Here is a 21,241-nt window from a genome sequence, read left to right as displayed (position 1 = left end):
ACTGGGAAACTTTAACTTTTGCTGTCACCGTTGAATCTCTCCCACATGGGAACATTGATGTAATGGTTGAGCAGGTGACTACAGCAATCGTTTCTGTGGCAGAAAACACAATCCGTTGCTCTTTAGGGTGCCCCTGGGGGAAAGGCAGTCCGTTGGTGGTCACCGGAAGTCACTGAAGCAATTAAGGAGCATCGGCGAGCTCTACAGTGGCATAAATGGCACCCTTACCTGGAGCACCTCATAACCTCTAAATGGCTCCGCGCCGGCATTCGTCAACTTATCAAACAATGAAAGTAGGAGTGTTGGGTGAGATATGTCTCAACCATTGGGTGCCATACATCACCTTTCCAAGTCTGGGTGAAGATCAAACGTGTTTTCGGGTACCAGACCCCAACAGGTGTTCCCGGTGTTAACATAAATGGCGTGTTATCTACCAATGATAACGCGATTGCCAAGCACTTTGCTGAGCAATGTGCTTGAGCCTCTGCATCAGAGAATTACCCCCCCTCCCAGCCTTTCGCACTCTCAAATGGCGGCTGGAAGGGAAGGTCCTGTTGTTCACTACACGCCACAGTGAATCCTATAACGCCCCATTTAGAGAGTGGGAGCTCCTCAGTGCCCTTGCACATTGCTCCAACACAGCTCCTGGGCCAGATCGGATCCACAGTCAGACGAAAAAACATCTCTCATCTGACTACAGGCGCCATCTCCTCGTCATCTTCAACCGGATTTGGTGCGATGGCATCTTTCAATCGCAACAGCAGGAGAGCACCATCATTCTGGTGCTAAAACCCGGTAAAAACCCGCTTAAAACCCACTTGATGTGGATAGCTATCAGCCCATCAGCCTCACCAATGTTCTTTGTAAGCTGCTGGAACGTTTGTTGTGTCGGCAGTTGGGTTGGGTCCTGGAGTTATGTGGCCTATTGGCTCTGTGTCAGGGCGGTGGCTACTGCCAGGGTCACTCTACCACTGATCATCTTGTGTCCTTTGAGTCTGCCATCCAAACAGCCTTTTCCAGATCCATTATCTGGTTCCAGTCTTTTTTGATTTACGAAAAGCATATGACACCACCTGGCGTCGTCATATCCTTACCACATTACACGAGTGGGGTCTCCGAGGCCCGCTATCGATTTTTATCCAAAATTTCCTGTCGCTTCGTACTTCCCATGTCCAAGTTTGTGCCTCCCATAGTCCCTCCATCCCCCCTCCCCCTTCCCCCTTCCCTCTCCCCTCTCACCCCCCTCCCCCTCCTCCCCCCTCCCTCCCCATATCCAGGAGAATGTGGTCCTGCAGGGCTCTGTATTGAGTGTCTCTTTATTTTTAGTGGTCATTAATGGTCTAGCAGCGGCTGTAGGGCCGTCCGTCTCACCTTCTCTGTATGCAGATGACTTCTGTATTTCGTACTGCTCCACCAGTACTGGTGTTGCTGAGCAGCACCTACAGGGAGCCGTCCACAAGGTGCAGTCATGGGCTCTAGCCCACAGTTTCCAGTTTTCGGCCCCAATGTTGTGTGTTATGCACTTCTGTTGATGTCGTCCTGTTCATTCAAAACTAGAACTTTCCTTAATGATGATCCACTCACTGTAGTGGAGACATATCGATTCTTAGGACTGGTTTTTGATGCCCGATTGACTTGGCTTCCTCACCGTAGCCAGCTTAAGGCAGAAGTGCTGGCAGCACCTCAGTGTCCTCCGCTGCCTGAGCAACCCCAACTGGTGTGCAGATTGCTCTTTGCTGCTGCAGCTCTACAGAGCCCTTGTTCAGTACCGCCTTGACTATGGGGGTCTGGTTTATGGTTTGGCGGCACCCTCAGAGTTGCATTTACTCGACCCATTGTGCCACAGTGGCATTCGCCTAGCGACAGGAGCTTTTAGGACGAGTCTGGTGACCAGTGTCCTTGTGGAAGCCAGAGGCCCTCCATTGCAGGTTAGGCGTGCACAACTGCTGGCCAGTTATGTTGCACATTTCCGTAGTTCTCCTGCACATCCGAATCACGGTCTCCTTTTCCCACCAACGGTGGTTCATCTCCCACATCGGTGGCCCAGATCAGGTCTCCCAACTGCAGTTAGTGTCTGATCCCTTCTTTCCAAACTGAAGTCCTTGCCTGTACCACCTATACTTGAGGTCCATTCACGTACACCTCCATGCTGTACATCTAGGCTGCAGCTTCGCCTGGACCTTTCACAGGCCCTAAGGATTTGGTTAACCCTGCGGCTCTCCACTTCCACTTACTCTCGATTCTTCACATGTACCGAGGCCATGAAGTGGTTTAAACCAATGACTCGATGGCTGATGATCACATCGGCTTGACGTTTGTTGATGGAGGACATATTGAGCAGCATTCCTTGCCTGATGGCTACAGTGTTTTCGCTGCCGAGCTGATGGCTATATCTCGTGCTCTTGAGCACATCCGTTCATGCCCTGCGGAGTCGTTTCTTCTGTGTACTGACTGCTTGAGCAGCCTAGAAGCTATCAACCAGTGCTACCCTTGTCATTCTTTGGTAGCGACCATCCAGGAGTCCATCTATGCCCTGTAATGGTCCACTCATTCAGTGGTGTTTGTCTGGACCCCAGGTCACGTCGGAATCCCAGGCAATGAATTTGCTGACAGGCTGGCCAAACAGACTATACAGAAACCGCTTATGGAGGTTAGCTTCTCTGCAGCTGACCTGCGTTCTGTACTATGCCACAAGGTTTTGTGGCTTTGGGAGGCGAAATGGCATAACCTCAGCATGCACAACAAACTGTGTGCCATTAAGGAAACTACAAATGTGTGGCAGTCCTCCTTGTGGGCCTCTTGCAGGGACTCTGTGGTTCTCTGCTGGCTCTGCATTGGCCACACTTGGGTGGCACACGGCTGCCTCCTGCACCGTGATGACCCACCTCAGTGTCGGTGCGGCACCTGGCTGGCAGTGGCCCATATCTTGGTGAGCTGTCCTCCTTTTGCTGCCCCGTGATGGACTTTTCAGTTACCGGACTCATTGCCATTAATTTTAGCTGACAACGTGTCATTGGCTAATTTAGTTTTACGTTTTATACGTGATGGTGAGTTTTATCATTGTATATAAGTTTCAGCGCATGTCCTTTGTCTCTTTGTGCTCTCCACTCTAATGCTTTTAGGGTGGATGTTTTAATGTGTCGCAGAGTGGTTGGCTTTTCCTTTTTATTCTTGTGGTCGGTCAGCCACGGTCATCAGCTCTCTTGTTTTTACCCCTTCTTCCTGTCTCTTGCTTCTCTCTGTCGGTTTCTTTTCCTGTTTTGTCCATAGTAGTGTTGGTTGTCCTTCTGTCTTTCTACTGGTTCTTCCTTTCCCCTGTTATTGTGTTGTACATCTCCTTTCTTTTCTTCTTTCCCTTGTGTAATTATTTTACTGGGAATAAAGGACCAATGACCTCACAGTCTGGTCCTTCCCCCCCCCCCCCCTGCCCCCCCGCCGCCCCGCCCCCCCGCCCTCTCCACCCCCTTTAAACCAAACATGATGTGATTTATGGAACGTGATGTTTTCATGAATAATTGAATGGATAAAGTACTTTTGCAGACACAAAATTTATACGTAAATAGTTTGATAAGTGATTTACAAAATTTATACATACATAGTTTAATAAGTGATTTCAGTTTATGAATGTCTCTTTGTCACTTGTCTAACTCAGTAAAAAGAAAATAGAAAATTATTCTGTGTTTGTCTGTGTCAATGATCAGGACACAAATTCAAATTGGCAGAGGCTTTCTGCTCATTTTATTTGTCAAGTGTGATCTACTCCATAGTAAGCTGTGAGGTATCTTCAGACTTCTCAGTATATGTTTACTTGATGTAGGCAATTGCAATACTGAAGTATTCTCCTTGTGTCTTTATGTAACATTTTACAACACTAAATAAGCTGGTATCTCATGACCTCATATTACGTGTATGGCCATTTTTTATATTATTAAAACTTATATGAAACTATAGTATCTTCCATTGTTTCAGTGCAACTCATTGCGTATTTTCAGGTGATGCAGAAGCTTGGGACTCCAGGAGTGTTCTACATGTGGTAATTAACACAATAAATGTGCCTTGCTTATCAGTTTCTGTTTCAGGAGAGAACACAGATGAATGTTCCAGATTTAGCATCACTGACCTCTATGTCAGATTGACAGCATGTTGTAAACATTGTGTATGTAGTAGCCTTATATCTTCTGCTATAGGAATAAGATATTTGAAGCCCTTTGGTGCAAATTCGTGTTAAGAAATTTGGGCTTTTCTGGAAATACTGTTAACTTGAGGTGTTGCATATTATATGAATTTTAAATTTATCATCATTTTGTGTATCTGTTGGCAGATCGACAATGAAGAATATGGGGAAGCACTTGCATTAGCCAAAGCATATAATTTGGACTGTGATCTTGTATACCAGAGGCAGTGGAGAAATAGTTCTGTTTCAATTGCCACAATTCATGATTATCTTGTAAGTTTCTTTCATTAATATTTGCTTTGTTAAATTTGTAAGGACACAAACCTGATTTTTCTTGAAGCTGAAAATGTTGTGGCCAGAGACAGTTACTGTGTGTGTGTGTGTGTGTGTGTGTGTGTGTGTTTTCTACTTTAGAAGAAGACCTTTTGGCCAGAAGCCAAAATGTATAGCAGTCTTTTTGTTGTGCATGCCTGCAACTCAACGTCGCCTCTATAAGGTGAGGTTTCCTTTTCATGATGATGGTCCTCAGGCACTTGATTACTCTTCATGCACAATATATTAGTCACACATTCCAGAAGTTAATAATTAACATTAAAGCCATATATAATGTTGTGACTGAGTGAGGTGATGCAGTGGTTGAAGCACTAGACTCTCATTCAGGAGTGCTGTTAAATCCCTGAAGGACCATTTTGATTTAGTTTTTCTGTGGTTTCCCAAAACAAGCTGGTAAATGCTCAGATAGTTTCTTTGAAAATTACGTAGTCAATTTCTTTACCCTGTCAGAGCTTGTACTCCATTTCTGATGACCTAGTTTGCAGAAGGATGTTTGTTGCTATATCATCACTACCATATCAGACAGTCCCAAAAGTTTTAATTTTACTATCAGTTCCAAATAATCTAGCAAATTTTGTAAAGGATTGAAATACTACTTAAACAAGAGTTTATCAGAATTTTATTATGGCATTGTGACACTATGAAGTTTGTGGTTGTGCTAGGACAGGAACACCCATGTAGTAGCCATAATGGAAATGTTTTTAAAGGGTAAGACATAGGTAATTGGAAAATGAATTCAAAATTTTCATTCTCGTTCATCTTTGAGAGAACCCAATGCATAGCATGTAGAATGATCAAACACAGTCCAACTTCAATACCATCTACATCACAATTCAAATGGAAACATTGATCATACCGATGACACTTGAGTTGGTCAGCAGATGTAATTAAACAGCGAGTAAGCTGACATAAGTAGTACACCCCCCCCCCCCCCCCAGCCCCCACTCCCCTTGCTCTCTCTGATACTGCCTTAGGAGCCAATGAGCAATTAGAGCCAGCTGAAGCAAACAGAGGGGACACTCATTTGACTGAGGTACAGTTAGTTAGCAGATCTGGTTAAATGGTGAGTAATTTGGAGCTTCTGACTAGTTTGCTCCCTTTGGTTATCTACAGTGCCATTGTAAGAGATGATGAGGAAACAGATGAGGCAACCATTTGATGAAGGTCTGTCACTGTCTGTTTCAATATACTTTAAGTGTCGTACAGGGTAGCAGCTACATTGAAGTTAATATAGATTCACAGATTCTTCGTACAGAAGTGCTTTGGCTAAGAATATTATTTTTTTTCTATCAGAAAATAAATATATTTTTTTACATATTTCAAAATGGAGGTCGGATGTGGGCTTTTTTTTGTATTTTTCCTCATTTAAAAAAAAGATTGGATGACCAAAACCAACTAGCGTGGGTGGTTTTATGGTGCTGTTGTAATAATGACTTATCTCCATTGTCATTTAAAATGGTTCCACAAATATTATTTATAATGTTGGGGGCCATAAATTAAGATGATTTGAAGTACAGAAAGGAAAGCATGTAACAGTATAATTTTTCTTTCATAGTGCAGAAAACCCGATCTCACTCATGTCTATTTATTATTTTCCTCATTTCCTTTGCTGATTATAAATTTTCAAGATCTGCTATCTTTATTGTTGGACTTGAATAATGGTACTGCTACTATTATGTATCATTCATTACTGTGTCGTCCACATTTTGGATTTGATGTGACTATAGCCCAGTGTCCTAAAGTGCTGTCATTACTGTTGGGTTGTCAAGATAATTTACATCATTGAATTTACTTCAGTAGTGAAGACTGGTTTATGAACAACAAGGCAAACTACAGTTTCCTATGAAAATCTGAAACTGATAACAATATCATGTTAATAGAAGCAAATTATTTGATTTACCTATGATTTGGTGGAGACAACACTATAATTTAAATGGTTGAAAACAGAATATTATTCTCTGTCAGTTAGTTTGTGCGATTTGAATGTTTTAAATGAATAATTCAGTATGTGTTGAGTCACCTAAACCTGACATTCATTTTGCTTAAGAGTACACTAACATCCCTTTGAATGGTTACACACTGGTAATTGCATTGGAATTCATTTTGCTTAAGAGTAAAATGACATCTCTTCGAATGGTTACACACTGGAAATTGCATTCTGTTATCTGTATATGGTGACATGTCACATTTTCTCATGTCACTAACTGTATTCTTTCCAAGATATTTCTTTTTCATACTAATACTGTACAATTTGTTCTTTGTCTTAATTCACTCTTTCTCTTAATCATGCAAATTATCATTCTAATATAAATAATAAGGATATTTGAACTTCTAAAATACATGCATTGATGAAAAATTCTTGTTCAATGTTAGAGCAAGATAACCAAACGTTCGTGGGTACTTAGAGAATGTATAGAAAGGGTGCCCGAGAGCTTTGCAGCAGCAAGAGAACTTCTGGAATTTGGTCTTAAAGGAATCAATTTGGAAACAGTGGTGGCTGTGGGAGAAGGTATTTTTGATACATTCTGCTGTTGAAAATAATTTTGTACTCTCATTTTCCCAGAGTTAATTACTTTTATTACAGGAATTGATGGAGGCCATTTTATTCTGCAACATCCTGATCTGGATTATGATGATGATGATCTAGATGCAACAAAACCAGAAGAGAGGAACAATCATCTACTGCGGAAGGTAAAGCCAAATGCACAGTAACAGTTCCCTCAGAAATGTGCATATCCAGTAATGCTAAGAAATGTTCAAGGGGAATACTGCTTGATTACAAAAAAATGTACACAATACTGTACTAAGAATCTGCAGTTAAATCCACTGGAAGAAAATTATATTTAATGGGAGCAGGCCAACTGGCATTATTGATTTTGTATAATGCCTGATTTTAGCTTTTAATGATGCAAACCACATTGCTAGATGATGAATTAAATGGTTTTTTGACAGATCAATCCACATAAGCTAAATAATGACCAGAAGGAACTATTGAAATTCAGGATATTGCTGTTACATTACCTTGATATGCTGCGTACATATGAGGTATGTATTCCTGAAGTTTGGTGTTGAGTCACAAACAGTATTTTTTCCACTTCATTAATGGAACCTTATTTTTTGCAGATAATTATGGGTGGACCACACTTGGCAGATTCACTGTATGATTCCTCATTCTATCAGAGATTTCGCTCAACACCGCTCATAGTATCAGTTGTGGAGTTTGCGAGAGAAGGAAACTGCGAAGCAGTGCAACACATGTTTACATACCATGGTTCAGTGGTACTGCCACATTGGCTACCTGTTTTGTCCAGTTTTCCTGAAACTATGGACCCAGTGAACTATCAGGGTATTCTTCCAGAATGTGGAGTTGAAGGTGGTGTTGTTCTAATAGAGCAAGCGCAGCTGCGCAAGAAGGAATGCTTTGAAAATCCTGAGTTTCGGTATGTGTTTATAAATGGAATGTTACTAAATAAGTTAAATGAAAGTTGTCTGTGGAAAAATTAAAAGCAGATTTGATTTTTCTCCTACCTCTGAAACATATTAATTTTCAAATCTGTTAAGATTCCTACATGTCTGCATGTCTTAAGCACAAAATAAAATAAATGTTTCACCTTAGCAACATAATTATTCTCAGCAAGGTTCATGGAAACTGTAGAAAAGCTAAAACTTAAGATAGAGAAACTACAGTGAAAAATGAATACTTAGTATTGTCATTATAAGATTTAGTAATTTGCTCTAAGACGTTAGTGCTGTTGGCAGTTACTCTCAAATTTTACTCAGCTTAAAAATATACACAAACCTCTTACTGCAATTTTTGTTGTAGATGTGTTCTTGATATAACTCAGGATGATGGATCCACATTTTTGTATGAGGAGGAGCCAGATTTAAAGCAGTTCCAGTGCCCCATTGAAAATCTTGAACCAGAACTAATAACAAAATGGTACAGATTTCAAGTTCATCAGCTTGAATCAAGAAGTGGGATTGTTGATCATGCTTTAAACCTGCTAAACCTTGGAAAGGAACGTAATGTTGTGGTAAGTGTTTGCTCTTGTTTTGCCTTGGACTGATTGTCTGCCTCTTTGAAGACCAACCATCCAGTCTTGACCTGTTAAACTTACTTCATCTTACCTGTAGTGCAGCTGTCAGTACATTGTGCGCCACCATTTGATCTCTTATAGAAGACTTGGTCTAAGATAATAACACTCTGAGTGAGGCTGGCACATCTGTAAATGAATAACAGATAAATTGGGTAAAATCTTAATGTATTGTTGAGGACCAGTGTTCTTCAGTTTTGTAGATGTACATTCATGACTTCAGTTGCACCAAGTTACAAAAGTCTTTATCCTAATTCACATAGCTCACATGACTGTAACTCCTTCCTCTAGCACCAACACTACCAATAATCAAGGAAAAGTTACTTTGGCATGAATTTACACTGGTAAGCTGCCACAACTCTGCTATGCTTTGCTTGTAATTGTTGCTACCTGCCATGTGGAACTCCAAACCACAATGCTGAGCTACTGGCATTCGGTGACTCAATATTCAAAACAACCAGCATTGCCACACACAAGTAGTCATCAGTGATGATGAAATCTCGACATTGAGACAGTGAACACTGGAATAATCAAAGTACGTACACGAATTGGAGTGATGGTACCATCGTGCCGTGCATAATCTTTGTTCATTATATACCACTGTCAAAGTCTGCATATGTTGTCATAAATAAAAATATACTTTGTAAACATAAAACAAATTCTCTTCTAAGTAACTTTACTAAGTTAGACATTGTTGACATAATAAGAGCAAAAACATCGCTTGTGCCAGAACTGTGCAGCTGACATTTGCTGCATGTCTGGGCTCTTCAGAGACCAGCCACATTCTCCATGTCAGTGGCGCATCATCCCTACTTCCTCCTGTGCTGGCTGCCAGTGATGTCACAGTATCCACTTTGAGAATCATTAATGCTTTTAACATAACAATTAAAATCAATTGCTCCTATGGAGACACTCTTGGAACTATACCTGACAGAATCTCTCTGACCTACTTACTGTTACAATGTATAACTTGGTTATGCACCATTTTTCTGCTTCCCTTCTGCTATCCGTTGGACCAGGTTGTATCGAAGAGGTGTCTACCACAGCAAACTTCATAGTATTTTTAAATAAGCTGTGGTTCGTGTAGCCCCACACCCATCAAAACTTCTTGATGCTATTATCTGAGTCGCCATCATGCTGACTTGCATTTTTGTGGCCATCACTGCCATGCTCTGCAACAGTGGCTTTCTGCACTTGCTTCTGACTCACATGAGTTCGGATCATGAAGCTGAATTAAAATGCAAATATCTTGTGGGTCTCCACTCGGATCACAGTGCTGCTTTCACAAAACTTACTCTAATAAATTTTTACTGACGTCTGCATATGATCCCATCTGATTATTTCTCTCCTTCATTATTTTAATTTATCAATTATCAGAAGTGCAATTAGTGTGCACAGTGGAATGAACTGCAACTACCACGGCCTGCACTCTCTGACATTCTGAAATGATCTGAGAGTAAAACGTTGCCTACACATTATTCAGGAACCAGACTGCAGTTATATGGAGTGGAAGGCAATAGCTGAGAAGGGAGTGAGAGAGGATTGTAGCTTACCACTCATGGTTTTTCATCCATCCATCCATCCATCCATCCAACCACCCATTCAATCAGTCCATCCGTCCATCAATCAATCCATCCATTCAACCTGTGTTGTTCATCCCATCAAGAAGGAGAACCTTCAGGGATCTTGAAGAAGTCAAGGTATTCAGTAGCAAAAGACAACCAAACTTTAGAAACTTAATCTGTATGCTATTTTAATGATACACTATCACTATGCTGCTTGATGATATTCATCTTTTTTCCAGTTAAATTTAATCAAGTAAATTAGAAAGAAAGATGTTACTCTGATGAAAGCTGCTGCCTTCTCAGGTATCTGCTGTTTATCTGCCATTGGTAGTTTAATTTACAGGGTGTCCCAACAAGAATGACCCGATTTTAACTTGTAATAATATTGAGACATATGTCACTAGGTACAGCGCTAGATGTAATCGGCATGGTTTAGAGTTTCAGAAAAAATCCACTAGATGTCCTACGAGCGCTGACCTGGAGCGTGCAGCCAGTCTCGCGCAATATGGCATCTGCACAACAGAAGTAGTATTCTGTTATTGAATTTACTCATACTCAGTCAGTGATCACAGTTCAGCGGGCGTTTCATATTCGATTTCGTGCTAAACCACCATCACCAAAGAACATTCGATAGTGGTATAAACAGTTTGAAGAAACAGGTTGCCTCTGTAAAGGCAAAAGTCCTGGCCAGCCATGCGTTCCTTACGCTCAGTTTGGGATGAATTCGGCTATCGGCTAGATGTTGTACGTGCAGCCAATGGAGGACATAATGAACATTTATGATGGATTTTTATAAACTTTTGTATTTTCTGAGTAATTTAGTATGCAATTTGTTGGTGTTAAGCCCTTCATCCTAATAAATAATTCTATTTAAAATTGGTTCATTCTTTTTGGGACACCCTGTAAACTTGACTACAATTGTATATTTTAAATATTTACCTACATCTTTAAATACTCAGTCCTTTTTGCAATAAAGTACTACTACTTGTACCAAGATATTCAGATAATTTGTTGAAATACTAGTGAAGTATATTTTTAACTTTCTTTTGAATATATAAGGATTCCTAATTTACAGCTTTATGTTAGAAACAACCTTGTTGAGTGAGTATTTTCTCACCAGAGTATATAACTCATCAATTTTGTTATTCAGTGTTTACATATGGCACATTGCATTACTGTCAAATGTGGTAATGGACTTAAAAGATCAATAAATGTGAAAGAAGTATAGTGAAGTAAAGTCAAATTTCATAAGGTTGTACTGAAGGAATTAGATTAATAAATGAGATGGCGAAAATAGCAGATTTTTGTGTTTCGACTAACAGATCAACAGATAATGGTAGAAGTGAAAAGGATATTCGACATAAAATACATACTGGTAAAAGCAGAAGAGCTTTTCTACAAAAGCGAAACATGGTAACAACAAATATAAATTTAAGTTTTTGGAATAATTTTCAAAAATAAATTACTTGTCTGAGATGTAGCATTATTGCAGGCTCTTAAACTCTCCTCCACGGGGCATAGGCATCCTCGAACACCTGTCAACTCTCAAGTATTTACATTTTATTCTGTTGTGTTCAAGAGCTATTTGCCCACCCCTGCCTGTGGTCAAATATCTGAGATGTACGGTTGTGTAAGCTACAGCCTGGCTCCATGACTGCCTGTGTGTCAGTTGTTTGCACACTCTGCCCACTGACGCCAGATTGCCCATGGAGGGCACTTGACCTGAAACAACTCGCTCAGTATGAAGCAAAACATGTACAGTAAACAGTACAGATTAGAAGAGAATAGAAGTGTTTGATTATGTTGCTAAAAAATAATACTGAAGATCAGATGGCTAGACCAGATAGCTAATGAAGACATACTGCATCAGTTGTTTAAAAGATTTGATGCCATCTGGAGCTGTCATTTTTACTTATTCATTGTACTCATACACAATTTTCATGATGGTGCCTGTATTGCACTTGGTCAGCTACTGCAAGTCCTGAACAACCATTTTTGTTTAGCTGTATCTTCGTCTTTACCTGAAGGGCTACTGATGTATAGACAGTGAACCATAATGTGATTTCAGCACCTCTTGTGATGCCATCCTTCTTTTCAAGTATCCTGTTAAACAGGAACAACATGAATTCAGTGCATTAACAAACAGTTAAAAGTTAAACATAGTTAACAAGTCAGATCTCTTATGTGCTAGGACTAATAACATCACCATGTACAAAAATTCAGCAGTGGCGCATTATGCCATACAAGTGCAGAGACTTGCTGCAGTAAAACATTTCTTTCATGATGGTGCCTGTATTGCACTTGGTCAGCTACTGCAAGTCCTGAACAACCATTTTTGTTTAGCTGTATCTTCGTCTTTACCTGAAGGGCTACTGATGTATAGACAGTGAACCATAATGTGATTTCAGCACCTCTTGTGATGCCATCCTTCTTTTCAAGTATCCTGTTAAACAGGAACAACATGAATTCAGTGCATTAACAAACAGTTAAAAGTTAAACATAGTTAACAAGTCAGATCTCTTATGTGCTAGGACTAATAACATCACCATGTACAAAAATTCAGCAGTGGCGCATTATGCCATACAAGTGCAGAGACTTGCTGCAGTAAAACATTTCTTTCATGATGGTGCCTGTATTGCACTTGGTCAGCTACTGCAAGTCCTGAACAACCATTTTTGTTTAGCTGTATCTTCGTCTTTACCTGAAGGGCTACTGATGTATAGACAGTGAACCATAATGTGATTTCAGCACCTCTTCTGATGCCATCCTTCTTTTCAATTAGTTGTATAAATCTTGCTTGCACTACTTATTATATTTTTTTCTTTTAATATGAGATTGCTTATAAGAGTGAAAGACTATATAGGAATGGATAGAATAATAAATGAATCAGTGTATAAGGAACTAAAAATATAAAACCTCAGTAAAAAGGAAGTCCAGAATTGTTTGAAGTAGAATAACCACCGGGAAAGATTGAACAATGAAAAATTTCTGAAAAACAAAAATTCTTAAAAATTGAGGGAGAAACACAAGTGGGTTGGTTACTTAACATGTGGGTAATTTGAAAGGCTGTATTATCTAAAAGAGAGAGAGAGAGAGAGAGAGAGAGAGAGAGAGAGAGCGCAAATGTAGAGGAGGAGAAGTAGATGAAGAAGAACAATGAGGAGGAGAAGAAATGTCAGCCACATTTACTTTTTTCTTCCAGCAACTTTATATTCAAGCATTCCAAAACAATTCTTCAGCATCTGTGAGGTTGGGGTCTGAAAAGCCTCGTACATGCGCTAAACCAATGCTTCCACAGCTGCTGTTTTCATTTGTGTCTCAAACTGGCTTGTACTCTTTCATTTATTTTCAGCTTTGTGTAGATTATTGCTCTCATTTAAAACTTTGATATACAGTGTAGATTTAGTGTTTATATTATTGTAATACCTTCCAACCAGTAAGTTTATAATGATAAAATGCAAATATTGAAATTAGTAAACAATAACTGGTGATGTATTCTTTCTCTTTTTCATGACATAAGGGCTTAGAGGACTTGTTTCATGACCTGAAGACTTTAGATTCATTGGTATATGAAATAAACCTCGTTAGTGCCAACCTTTCCAGCTTAAAAAGTTTATCTGACTTTGAAAAGGCCAAACTACTGATGTCTAAGGCAAGTATCACCATAATATATTAATCTGTTCACATGTTTCAAAATGAAAGTTTTCTTTTTAAACTGTGTGATGTTTTTATCGTTTCAAATCCCATTGTCTAAGCACATTCAATGCTACTGTTAGGGTCTTCCTCAAGAGTCTCCGTTCTCCAAGTAATCCAAAAGTAAAATATTTCTATTTATTGTGCTGTCAAGATAGTTTCTTGAAACTGTTTATATCTTTCAGAAACTGAGCAACTGTAAATGAGCAGTTATGGTGCTACAGAAACGGATGTATATTATCTGCGCAAACACACAGAACCATACGCATCCTTCATAAACATTGTGAGTTGTAATGGTGGAACAGTATACAAATATCAGGAATGAATCCTAACTATTCTTTTTCGATTGTGAGAAAGATAGACTTATCTCCAATACCTAACAGCTTGTTGCTGAATAATGTACTGATCAAATGAATATGTGTAGAGGTGAAACTTCAGTTAACATGTACCATATCTACATCTACATCTGCATGATTACTCTGCAGTTCACATTTAAGTGCTTGGCAGAGGGTTCATCGAACCACAATCATATTATCTCCCTACCATTCCACTCCCGAACACCGCACGGGAAAAATGAACACCTAAACCTTTCTGTTCGAGCTCTGATTTCTCTTATTTTATTTTGATGATCATTCCTACCTATGTTGGTTGGGCTCAACAAAATATTTTCGCATTCGGAAGAGAAAGTTGGTGACCGAAATTTCGTAAATAGATCTCGCTGCGACGAAGAACGTCTTTGCTTTAATGACTTCCATCCCAACTCACGTATCATACCTGCCACCCTCTCTCCCCTATTACGTGATAATATAAAACGAGCTGCCCTTTTTTGCACCCTTTCGATGTCCTCCGTCAATCCCACCTGGTAAGGATCCCACACCGCGCAGCAATATTCTAACAGAGGACGAACAAGTGTAGTGTAAGCTGTCTCTTTAGTGGACTTGTTGCATTTTCTAAGTGTCCTGCCAATGAAACGCAACCTTTGGCTCGCCTTCCCCACAATATTATCTATGTGGTCTTTCCAACTGAAGTTGTTCGTAATTTTAACAACCAGGTACTTAGTTGAATTGACAGCCTTGAGAATTGTACTATTTATTGAGTAATCGAATTCCAACGGATTTCTTTTGGAACTCATGTGGATCACCTCACACTTTTCGTTATTTAGCATCAACTGCCACCTGCCACACCATACAGCAATCTTTTCTAAATCGCTTTGCAACTGATTCTGGTCTTTGGATGACCTTACTAGACGCTAAATTACAGCATCATCTGCGAACAACCTAAGAGAACTGCTCAGATTGTCACCCAGGTCATTTACATAGATCAGGAACAGCAGAGGTCCCAGGACACTTCCCTGGGGAACACCTGATATCACTTCAGTTTTACTCGATGATTTGCCGTCTATTACTACGAACTGCGACCTTCCTGACATGAAATCACGAATCCAGTTGCACAACTGAGACGATACCCCATAGGCCCGTAGCTTGATTAGAAGTCGCTTGTGAGGAACGGTGTGAAAAGCTTTCCGGAAATCTAGAAATATGGAATCAACTTGACATCCCCTGTTGATAGCGGCCATTACTTCGTGCGAATAAAGAGCTAGCTGCGTTGCACAAGAACGATGTTTTCTGAAACCATGCTGATTACGTATCAATAGATCGTTCCCTTCGAGGTGATTCATAATGTTTGAATGCAGTATATGCTCCAAAACCCTACTGCAAACTGACGTCAATGATATAGGTCTGTAGTTCGATGGATTACTCCCACTACCCTTCTTAAACACTGGTGCGACCTGCGTAATTTTCCAATCTGTGGGTACAGATCTATCAGTGAGCGAGCAGTTGTATATGATTGCTAAGTAGGGAGCTATTGTATCAGCGTAATCTGAAAGGAACCTAATCGGTATACAATCTGGACCTGAAGACTTGCCCGTATCAAGCGATTTGAGTTGCTTCGCAACCCCTAAGGTATCTACTTCTAAGAAACTCATGCTAGCAGCTGTTCGTGTTTCAAATTCTGAAATGTTCCATTCGTCTTCCCTGGTGAAGGAATTTCAGAAAACTGTGTTCAATAACTCCGCTTTAGCGGCACAGTCATCGGTAACAGTATCATCGGCACTGCGCAGCGAAGGTATTGACTGTGTCTTGCCGCTTGTGTACTTCTCATACGACCAGAATTTCTTCGGATTTTCTACCAAATTTCGAGACAATGTTTCGTTGTGAAACCTATTAAAGGCATCTCGCATTGAAGTCTGTGCCAAATTTTGCGTGTCTTTAAATTTTAGCCAATCTTCGGGATTTCGCGTTCATCTGAACTTCGCGTTCATCTGAACTTCGCATGCTTTTTACATTGCCTCTGCAACAGCGTTCGGACCTGTTTTGTGTACCACGGGGGATCAGTTCCATCTCTTACCAATTTATGAGGTAAGAATCTCTCAATTGCTGTTTCTACTATATCTCTGAATTTGAGCCACATCTTGTACACATTTGCATAGTCAGTTCGGAAGGAATGGAGATTGTCTCTTAGGAAGGCTTCTAGTGACACTTTATCCGCTTTTTTAAATAAAATTATTTTTAGTTTGTTTCTGGTGGATTTGGAAGGAACGGTATTGAGCCTACCTACAACGACCTTGTGATCACTAATCCCTGTATCAGTCATGATGCTCTCTATTAGCTCTGTATTGTTTGTGGCTAAGAGGTCAAGTGTGTTTTCACAACCATTTACAATTCGCTTGGGTTTGTGGACTAACTGCTCGATACCACCGGTTTTGAACAAGTATTTTTGCCAACATATCGAGGGAAGGTTGAAGTCCCCACCAACTATAACCATATGAGTGGGGTATTTATTTGTTACGAGACTCAAATTTTCTCTGAACTGTTCAGCAACTATATCATTGGAGTCTGGGGGTCGGTAGAAGGAGCCAATTATTAACTTAGTTCCGCTGTTAAGTATAACCTCCACCCATACCAATTCGCACGGAGTATCTACTTCGACTTCACTACAAGATAAACCACTACTGACAGACTCCACCACCAATTCTGCCTGATCTATCTTTCCTGAACACTGTTTGAGATTCGTAAAAATTTCTGCAGAACTTATTTCAGGCTTTAACCAGCTTTTTGTACCTATAACGATTTCAGCTTCTGTGCTTTCTTTTAGCGCTTGAAGCTCAGGGACTTTCCCAGCACAGACCCTCTACCCAGCTCTGCACAAAAGATCCTCAGTCGGTTCTGTCAACGATGCTGCAGACGGTGAGCTCTGCCTTCATCTCGTAAGCAAGACTGGCAGCCTTCACCATATCAGATAGCTGCTGGAATCCAGAGAGAATTTCCTCAGATCCAAGGCGACACACGTCATTAGTGCCGACATGTGCCACCACCTGCTGCTGGGTGCACCCTGTGCTCTTCATGGCATACGGAAGGACCCTTTTCACATCATGAATGACTCCACCCGGAATGCACAAGGAGTGCACACTGGATTTCTTCCCCTCCTTAGCCGCCATATCCCTAAGGGTCCCCATTATGCGCCTAACATTGGAGCTCCCAACTACCAATAAGCCCACCCTCTGCGACTGCCCAGACCTTGAAGGCTGAGAATCATCCTCTGAAACAGGGCAGGCAGCTGCATCTGGTTCAGCCAGAGACAGTACCTGAAACCTATTTGTCAGACGCACCGGGGAGGCTTTCTGATCAGCATCCGGGAACGTCTTTTGCTGCCTGCCACGGCTTGGAACGACCTCCCAATCAACCACAGGCGAGGGCTCAGCCCCACTGCGGGCAGCAACCGGGGCAACCACAGTGGCAGACCGATCTGGGGACAGACGGGACGAGGTTGACATCCCCGTGATACCAAAGTCCGGCTCCCCACAGTGGTGCCCATCGGCAACAGCCTCAAGCTGCGCGAACTTGCAGAATCTCACCATATTAGGCTTTGTCAGGCATGTGGAGCTTTACTTGGTTGTATCACGTGTATCCCAAACTGCTCGGAGGCAGACCCATGCACTGCAAACTCCTTACCTGCTACGGCCCACCACGGGTCAACCGTCCCATACCACCAGGCTGGCCGCTCGCTGCCTCACCAGCCCACCTCAGTCTCGCCTCAATGCCTCCAGCGCTTCCAATCCAGTCAGCCTGCACCTTGTGAGGTGCCTCCAGGCCCAGGCCAAAACACTCACTCTGTATGCTCCACCTTAAGTGCTCATGTCATCCACATGTTTAAGGGGCAGTCTGAAGCTAACAATTGTTCTTAGTCCAAGACAAGGTGTTGAGTGATGTAGGGGTGGTGTCTCCTTACTGCTGCAGACATGTTCTCTTCCTGGATCATGGTATTTTTTTCCTCCCACTATCTAAAAGTTCACACATTAAGATAGGCTCAGTAGCTTCCATTTACTTTATTCGAGATAGAAGCATGTTCACAGCATTCATACATAACCAATTGGTGATTATGGAAGCACTCACTAGATTAAGTCCATATCAGATTAAACAATATCCACCAAATGGGCTGTGAAGGTTACTCATTCAGTGGCACTGCGTACACAGTTCAAGTTTCATCTAACATGAATTAAAGCTCTGCAGACGTACTGTTTTCTCTGTGGCTCAGAGTGTGCAATGTTCATCAATTTCCTGGACTGACCATTGGAGAACTCTGCTACCACTGCGAACTAATTAGCAGTTTCATCTCACAGGTCCGAGGTATTTGTGTGTTTTCTGCTACCCAAAATTGCACCATCTTTCACAGCGCCTACAGCAGTTAGTGTTTTATTTTTCCAATAGTTAAGTTGGATGCACTTAACAGCAGACAGTCACATATTGCAGTTGGTACAAATGCTTCGCTTAGAGTCGACAATGAAATGAAATATTCATTGAATTGCGACATCTTTTTCCCCATAAAGAACTACAACAGAGTGAGGAAACACTTAATTTTTGTTGATCAGTAATTTGTATTTCTTCTTAATTTTGTCGAAATCAGTGACATTTTGAGGCAGTGCATACGTTATGATTAGCCCACCTGGATATGACAGATGGTGTGGGCTCTGTAGACTAGCAAGTCAGACAGTGATTCAGCGTGCTCCGTGATATGTCTGCCATTATCAGGCTGCTGGGCCAGCCTGGTAAAGCAGAGCTCAGCAAGCTAGCTGGGGTTGAACAAGATCCGTTGGCCTATGCGAACCAATCCATCTGAGATGGGCTTGCTTGGGCTGGCACACGTCTTCTTTTAGGGTAACATGTTGCTTTCCGTTCCATACCCTAACTCACAATGGTTTAATGTGTGGATGACAGGTAAAAATTTTGAATCCTGTAAGACAGTTTGAGCAAATAATCCCTCAATTCTCCTTTCAGTGAAGTGAAAGTAATCAAATTTAATGAAATCATCTGTTTATTGTTGCCAGAAGAGAGAGGGTTACATTACACACATTTTATTTTTTTACATTAAGAGAGGTTTATAAGGTATTTTGAAGACCCTGAAAACTGTGATAAAAGTAAGTATTTGATTGAAACTGTCATGTTCTAGGAAATAATAAGAATAAAAATTATAGATGGCTACTTAATTTTCTCTGAACTGCACATCACTTTCAGCTTCAATAAAGCTGGAGTGAATGTAGTGTAAGGGAGATGGAGGAGTTGGTTCATTTGAGTCGCAAAACCTAAAAGTACGATAGAACAGCTTATATATAAATCTTATGTTTGATGTGTCTGTACTATGGAGCAGTCAAAGCTGGTGTAAACAGAGGCTTTCATAGTATTAATTTTCAAATGTCTTTGACCATTCCTCCTTTTCAGTGTTTCTAATGTCCTTTTTGTATCCTGGGCATCATTGGTAACTACCCAAGTGGCTACGTTCTTGAAAGTGTGCAACAGATGTTCTCTGCTTTGTGAACACTTTCCCAGGGACACAGCTAAATTGACTTGAAGTTGCAACTGTCGGAAAAAGAAGAGAGTGAAATAAGTCCATGTAAATGGTTTATCAACAATGAAAATTAGATGGTATACTGCCAACTGACTGCTAATTTTGAAACTTCGAGCTGTGTGGCAATTACATCAGGAGATTTGATGTAATTGCGAGCTGCAGTTTTCATCATTAATGTTAGAGGTATATCGTAAGATTGCGTAACGATCTACCATTTCAAATCAGTGAAAAGATTCAGATGATGATGATGTGCATTCAGTAGTTTGAAAACAGCTCCAGTAACACAAATGCTTCAGAGACCATGGAAAAAACATTAATATTACACAGGAAGTCCAGAAGAAATCTTACAAGCACACCAGATAAATAAATTAGGCTCTCCTGGGAGACATCACACTAATACAGCATCATTCCCAGAGTTGATAGAGACCCTTTGTTTTGGAGCCAAGTGGAGGGTCTCAACCAAAGGCTTCATCGACTCTGTGACAGTCTTGGCTGCAGATTTCTAGACCTGCATTATCATGTTGGAATTTGTAGGACTTCCCTTGATAGGTCAGGAGTGCACTACATGAAGGAAGAAACTAGCAGAGTACTTGTGGAGTTTTTTAGGCTAGGAAGTAGTTTGAGGTGCTCAGATCAACACTCTCCAATCAACTGCAGCAAGGGAAGTCAGATAGTGTTCAGAATAAAGACACTTTGACTGTCACAATTTTATCAGTAAACTGTGTAAGTATCCATAATAAAGTTACCAAATTTACTGCCCTCCAGGAAAGTTCTTGTGCTCAAATTATTTTTGGGACTGAGAGCTGACTTAAACCAAAAATGGAAAGCTCTGAGATATTTAGCAGGTCTTGGAGTCTATATTGGAAAGACAGTTTAGAGGGCATAGTAGGGGGTGTGTTTATTGCAGTTGACAATTGAGGCCGAAGTTGAGTGTGACGTTGAAGTCATCTGGTCGCATGTAACAGGTGTAGGTGAGACCAAGTTAATTGTTTGATGTTTTTACCAGCCACCTGATTCTGCTGTGACAGTTCTAGAGTTATTCACAGAAAGTCACTGGTCAATAGCGCATAAATACACAGATCATGCATTACTAGTGGGAGGTGACTTCCTGCCGATCATAGACTGGGATGTCTGTGGATTCATTGCAGGGGCTACAGACAGACAGTCATGCGAGATACTTTTGAACAAATTTTCTGGACATTGTCCTGAGCAGCTAGTTTGGCAGCCCACAGACAATGGAAATATCGTAGACCTTGTAGCTACAAATAGGATGGATCTTATCGAAAATGTCGTTATAGGAATGGGGATTAGCGATCATGATCTCATTATAGCAACTATGTTTATGGAAGTTAATAAATACGTTGAAATGGCTAGCAGAGTGTTTCTGCTAGATAGATAAGCTGTTATTAGCATCTCATTTTGACAGTGAATTGCCGTAACGTAGTTCCAGTATGATGGATGTAGAGAAATTATGGGCA

General features: G+C 40.9%; 1 protein-coding gene across 2 annotated transcripts in view; it reads left to right on the top strand.

The window, feature by feature from the left end:
• LOC124615599 (neuroblastoma-amplified sequence-like) overlaps positions 1-21,241 on the top strand; it is a 414,306-nt gene that overhangs the window by 91,894 nt on the left and 301,171 nt on the right. For both annotated transcript variants that reach the window (XM_047143590.1, XM_047143589.1), the window contains exons 12-18: positions 4,322-4,447; positions 6,881-7,016; positions 7,092-7,198; positions 7,460-7,552; positions 7,631-7,947; positions 8,331-8,541; positions 13,687-13,818. In XM_047143590.1, the coding sequence (XP_046999546.1) occupies positions 4,322-4,447; positions 6,881-7,016; positions 7,092-7,198; positions 7,460-7,552; positions 7,631-7,947; positions 8,331-8,541; positions 13,687-13,818 (1,122 nt within the window). The remainder of the gene's footprint in view (positions 1-4,321; positions 4,448-6,880; positions 7,017-7,091; positions 7,199-7,459; positions 7,553-7,630; positions 7,948-8,330; positions 8,542-13,686; positions 13,819-21,241) is intronic.

Source organism: Schistocerca americana, chromosome 5, assembly GCF_021461395.2.
Source record: "Schistocerca americana isolate TAMUIC-IGC-003095 chromosome 5, iqSchAmer2.1, whole genome shotgun sequence".
Lineage (NCBI taxonomy): Eukaryota > Metazoa > Arthropoda > Insecta > Orthoptera > Acrididae > Schistocerca > Schistocerca americana.
Note: the sequence above shows the minus strand (reverse complement) of the source record. Positions and strands in the feature narration are given on the sequence as shown.